Source organism: Nicotiana tomentosiformis, chromosome 1, assembly GCF_000390325.3.
Source record: "Nicotiana tomentosiformis chromosome 1, ASM39032v3, whole genome shotgun sequence".
Taxonomy (NCBI): domain Eukaryota; kingdom Viridiplantae; phylum Streptophyta; class Magnoliopsida; order Solanales; family Solanaceae; genus Nicotiana; species Nicotiana tomentosiformis.
This window is the reverse complement of record NC_090812.1, coordinates 41,290,286-41,296,081: the sequence shown is the minus strand read 5'-3', so window position 1 is coordinate 41,296,081 and position 5,796 is coordinate 41,290,286. Positions and strand designations below refer to the sequence as shown.

The 5,796-nt window shown below is 34.5% G+C and overlaps 1 protein-coding gene across 2 annotated transcripts; it reads left to right on the top strand.

Moving 5' to 3' along the window:
* The first annotated feature begins 2,507 nt into the window (after positions 1-2,507).
* Positions 2,508-4,210, top strand: LOC104114723 (transcription factor bHLH14). 2 transcript variants are annotated; one of them, XM_009625244.4, is made up of 2 exons: positions 2,508-2,981; positions 3,099-4,210. In XM_009625244.4, the coding sequence occupies exons 1-2, from the start codon at positions 2,516-2,518 to the stop codon at positions 3,977-3,979; spliced, it is 1,347 nt and encodes a 448-aa protein (XP_009623539.3). In that variant the 5' UTR covers positions 2,508-2,515; the 3' UTR covers positions 3,980-4,210. The 2 variants fall into 2 exon arrangements, with proteins under 2 accessions (XP_009623539.3, XP_033516861.2); XM_033660970.2 differs by having other exon boundaries at positions 2,508-4,210.
* The last annotated feature ends 1,586 nt before the right edge of the window (positions 4,211-5,796 follow it).

Genomic DNA, 5,796 nt, shown 5'->3' with positions numbered 1-5,796 from the left:
GTTCATAACCCAAAAAAGACACCAGAAATTATAACAAGAAGCAAGAGAGAGCTCGTGGATCAAACGCCGCAAATTTCTCTACAAGTTTCAAGCTTCAAGCAATCAAGTTCAAGTTCAAAAAATCAAGTTCAAGCTCAAGAACGAAGAACAAATCAAGGTTCAAGGAGTACGAGTTCAAATCAATGTTCGTGCTAGTTGAATTCAAGATCATCATTCGTGGCAATAACTACATATTCAAGATCAAGCTCAAAGACCCTTGTATTTATTTACTATTGGAAAGAAGAATCAATATTTGAAATCAAATACTACGATTGTTACAATATTTTCGATATTGATTTTATTTTATTTTCTGTCAACTGAAGAAGCTACTTTATACACACGAAGCACCTTATACTATAGCTCTTAGCCTGTTTCCTTTCCAATTCTCAACTGGTACTATTGGATTGGCATTATACTCCTTCATTGCGTTAATCTTTTTGTATTATTCTCACAATTATTTTCAAATTTTTTATTGTTTTTCCTTCTTTTTTATAGTTTTCATATAAGGTTTTAAGATTGGTGAATAAAATGTGCAATTGTTTTACCTCTGCGTCTGTCAAGCCAGCTGCCAGCATCATGCAGGGTGCCCTGGAGAAAGCCCAAGGTATCACCATTCACCAGACCTTCTGTGATGGCACAGAATGTCCTTAATAGAGAATCCAACGGGTTTCATAAAAAGGGAGAAAAGCCAACGGGTTGTTTGGAAAAAGTAAAAAAAAAAAAGAAAAGAGTAAAGCCAAACACAGAAGTATTTGGTCTACATGAAAATTAAAGTTTTGTGAGAAATACGTTGAAATAATTGACCGAATAAATAACTATATGATTTTTTTACAAATATTTCAATTTAATATTCATGGACAAACGGGAAGGTGCCAAGGCTTTAAAGTTTAGTGAAATTGGATTTCCCAGCAAAAGAAACGTGACAAAATTCTCTCTTTCATTAGTACAATATTATGTTAGATGTGGTGTGTGAGATATCACAAGAACCAAAATCAAAATTAGGCGATAACACACAGGGACCAAAATAGCAATTTTTCCTTTTAATTTTGATATTTCATATTTATTTAGAAGCTTATAGGCGCGAGAGGAAATTAACCAGTGCTAAAATATGACATTGTCAGCAAATTGAAAAAACTGAATTTTTTATTATTTTCATCAGAGAAAGGAAAAGAAATTATTGTACGAAATTAGTGACAACTGCAAAACCATGAAAATTTCTCATTGTACAGTCTTAGGCCCTCTCCAAGCCCAAACCGTTATGACGTTTCTTTTTATTCTTTTCTCAACCACTTAAAAAACTAACGAAATCAATGTTGTTGACTTCTTTCTTCCGTGCATTTTCATTCTTTTTTCTTCTTCTTTTTCAGAATGTTGTTCCCTCACATTATTCACAAATTTTAAAACATGAGATGAGTAACTCAATATCATTTCCGTTAAAAGATTTACCGAAACGCTAGTGTAAGATCACTCTACTCTACTGCTCAGAGACGGACCAAGGATTTAAAGGTCGGAGTACAATTTTGTTTTCAACTAAAATTTGCTTTATATGCAGAGTGTCACTTCTAATGTATCAATATCTTTTAAAAATATATACATGTATTCTTGAAAATTTTGCCGAACTTTCAAGGTGCCGGCCCTCACTTGATAATGTAGGTCCGCCTCTGCTACTGCTAGTGCTACGGGTTAAAGGCTACAATTTCTTATTTGTTGAAAAACGAGTATTTTTCATTTCAAAGTAATAGTCATACTTATGTTCTTAGGTTGACTTAAAATAGGATTACTTCATATCTACTCTTTTTAAAGGAAAGCAAATCTTGTAACTCTAATAATGTTTTACGAATTCGTGTAGAGCATTAGAAATTGCATAGATCTTTTTCGATATCAGTATAACGTTTGTGGATATTTCTTTTAATATTAGCTAATACATGTGGATAGTGTTTTAAGATGTCTTGCGATTTATAGTAGTATAGCTCAGATTCTATGAGAATCAAGATTCCGTATTATACAATTTGGAAACTACTTAATCCCAATAGGCTTATTCGTGATTAGTCTAGCTTGAAATTTCTTCCATCTATATGGTAAAAAACTAAAATTCATGTCTTGATTATATATGCTTTAATTAGCTAAATTAAAAATACAGATTTATAATACATTTGGTCAAGCTTTCAAAACCTACTTATTTTTAAAAATATTTTTTTTATTAGAAATATTTTTTGAAAAAGTAATGTTGGAGAGTCGCAATTTGTGTTTGACTAATCAATTTGAAAAATACTTTTGCCTATATTAACGCTTATTTTTCCCTAAAAAATTTAGCCAAATATCATCTCAACTATTTAAAATAAGGATACTTTTTTTTTTTTTTGAAAGAATAAACATTTTTTGTTTCCGAAAAGCCTTTACTGCGTAGCTTTATATTTTTTGTGTTAATTGCTCAACAATAGTAGTACTAGGCAAGTGGGCAAGGCTACAAATATTAATGGATGGCCTTTTTCCACTAATCAGTTGCCTCCTCGTCCTTACTCCTTCTCAACTGCTTGGGTTTCATTACTACTATTACTCCATTAATTATACAGTACTAAGTAGTTGTTGTTTCTTATTTTCATCAACATACATCAAATTCATGGGTTCCTCATCTCCCATGGTGGATTCATCACTACCTCAAGGTGACAACCAGTTGCCTTTGGGACTTCAACATATGCTTCAGTATGTTATCAAAAGCCAGCCAGATTGGTGGGCTTACGCCATTTTTTGGCAAACCTCAACTGACGACGAGGGAAAGCCCTTTTTAGCTTGGGGAGATGGCTATTTTCAAGGGGCAAAAGGAGGTGCAGCTGTTAACAACAAAGGCAGCAGTTCAGACGCGGCCCAATCGGAGAGAAAAAAAGTAATCAGAGGAATTCAAGCTCTAATTGATGGAGATAATAATAATCTAATGGACGATGGTAATGTAACCGACATCGAATGGTTCTACGTGATGTCGTTGGCTCGTTCTTTCTCTGTGGACAACGGATCAGTTCCTGGTAAAGCTTTTAGTAGTGGTAATTTTGTGTGGTTTACAGGTGCTGCTCAATTTCAGGTTTACAGCTGCGAAAGGGCTAAAGAAGCTCAGATCCATGGAATTCAGACTCTGCTTTGTATTCCAACTTCAAACGGCGTGCTCGAACTGGGCTCGGCCCACTTAATCAAAGAGAATTTTGACTTAGTTCAACAGGTCAAGTCCCTGTTCCTCTCTTGTCCGCCCATTCACTTTCTCGAGAAATCAATTTGTTTTGCTGATATAGGTCTTGTCACCGGCTTGCAACAAGATAACGAAGACAAATTAGAAAAGCAGCAGCTGGATTCAGATAAAAAGGCAGTAGCAAAGAAAAGAGGGAGAAAGCCCAAAGGCGGAGACAATAATATAAATATGGCGGCGTTGAACCACGTAGAGGCGGAGAGACAGAGAAGGGAAAAGCTGAACCACCGATTCTACGCGCTACGCTCTGCTGTACCAAACGTTTCCAGAATGGACAAAGCTTCACTGCTATCAGACGCGGTGTCATACATCAACCAACTCAAAGCCAAAGTGGATGAGTTGGAGTTGCAGTTAATTGATCATAGCAGCAGCAGCAATAAGAAACAGAAAAGTAATGAATCAGGTGAGAACCAGAGCACCAACACTTCAGTGGACCAAGAATTAAGACCTAATTCATCTTTAGAGGTTGAAGTAAAGATAGTGGGACCAGATGCTATGATCAGAGTTCAATCAGAGAACGTTAATTATCCATCAGCAAAACTCATGAGTGCGCTTCGACATCTACAACTGCAAGTCCACCATGCCAGCATTTCAAGTGTCAATAATCTCATGCTTCATGATGTTGTGGTTAAAGTTCCTCAGGGATTAAGAACTGAAGATGGATTAAGGACTGCTCTTATTACAACATTAGAGAGCAATAGCTAGCTAATTTTGGTAAGGAATTACACTTTAATTAGCTTCTTATTGCACTTTTGCTTATGTGTAAATTAGGCGGATCAGTAGGGCTTTGAGAATATTATAATTATCATTCAAGAAAAAGAAAAAATTTACCAGTAAACTACCTCGGTCATGTTAGGCAGAGTACGTGCTTCGAATCTTCAGTCATTCAATTTCTTGTTCTAATAAGAGTATATAATTTCCATCTTTGCATTATCACTCAACAATCTTTAAGTCAATTTTATTTTTTGTTATGGAGTATACATGCAGTTGTATACATGGAGATCTCCGAGAGAGACGATGTTCAACTTAGTGGGCGTTTTGATATAAGAATTGTAAAATTTCGGGAAAAAAGGGGAAAATTTTTGTAGTGAAAATGGTATTTGAAAATTAGAGTTTGTGTTTGGACATGAATACAATTTTGGGTTGTTTTTAATTTTTGTGAGTCATCTTAAGTGAAATTTTGAAAAATAACTTTTTGGAATTTTTTAAATTTTAAAAAAATTCCGAAATCTTCAAGTGAAAATTAAAAATTTAATGTTCAAACACTGATTGTGAATAAAAAATTTTCGAAAAAAAGTTTTAAAAAAAAAATATGGCAAAACAGGCCTTATTATTCTGAAGATATATTGTAGGGAAATTTGGGGGTGTTGAACTAATTAAAACAAAGTTTTGGATCAAGATTTTGAGGCTTTAACAATATATCCAAGATGTCCCGAAGGGACGGACCAGTTGGGTTTGGCGGGCGACTTCCACATGGAGGACGCGGGATCTATCCACCGCAATGCCTCTCTGGGTCTGAGCCTGTCGTACGGGGCTTGCCTAGTATGGTTTATATTCTCTGTGTGATTTGCAGGCTATTACACAGGGGGGTTTACCCAGTGCGCACAAAGTGCTCACCCGAAAGGCAGAGGCTGTGGCAGAGGTTGTAGCGACTGCGGGTTTCCCTTCTTACCAAAAATAATATATCTAAGATAAAATGAAAGCTTTGTAACACACTACCACATCCCCTTAATTAAAAGGCGCGAAACAAATCGTGTCATCATTGTATTATTTCTTATATGTTTAACCAATAATTATAAATTAAGATTGGCGTAGTTGTGAGAATTAAAAACTGTAGCATACAACACATGTTTCCCGTTTGCCAACTATGAGTAGCTATTTTACAACATTTGAGAGCCATAGCTAGCTAATTTTGGTAAGGAATTGCACTTTAATTAGCTTCTTATTGCACTTTTGCTTATGTGTAAATTAGTCGGATTAGTAGGGCTTTGAGAATATTATAATTATCATTCAAGAAAAAGAAAAAATTTACCAGTAAACTACCTCGGTCATGTTAGGTTAGAGTACGTGCTTCGAATCTTCAGTCATTCAATTTCTTGTTCTAATAAGAGTATATAATTTCCATCTTTGTATTATCACTCAACAATCTTTAAGTCAATTTTTTTTTTGTTATGGAGTATACATGCAGTTGTATACATGGAGATCTCCGAGAGAGACGATGTTCAACTTAGTGGGCGTTTGGATATAAGAATTGTAAAATTCTAGAAAAAAATGGGAATTTTTTTTTAGTGAAAATGGTATTTGAAAATTAGAATTTGTGTTTGGACATCAATACAATTTTGGATTGTTTTTAATTTTTGTGAATGATCTGAAATGAAATTTTGAAAAACAACTTTTTGGAGTTTTTCAAAATTTGAAAAAAATCCGAAATCTTCTAGTGAAAATTGAAATTTCATGTCCAAACACTGATTCTGAATGAATTTTTTTTGAAAAAAAGTAAAAAATAATTATGACGAAATAGG

What these genes read in the sequence shown, in the direction of transcription:
- LOC104114723 (XM_033660970.2), top strand. Translation starts at nt 2,516, where the DNA reads ATGGATGGCCTTTTTCCACTAATCAGTTGCCTCCTCGTCCTTACTCCT.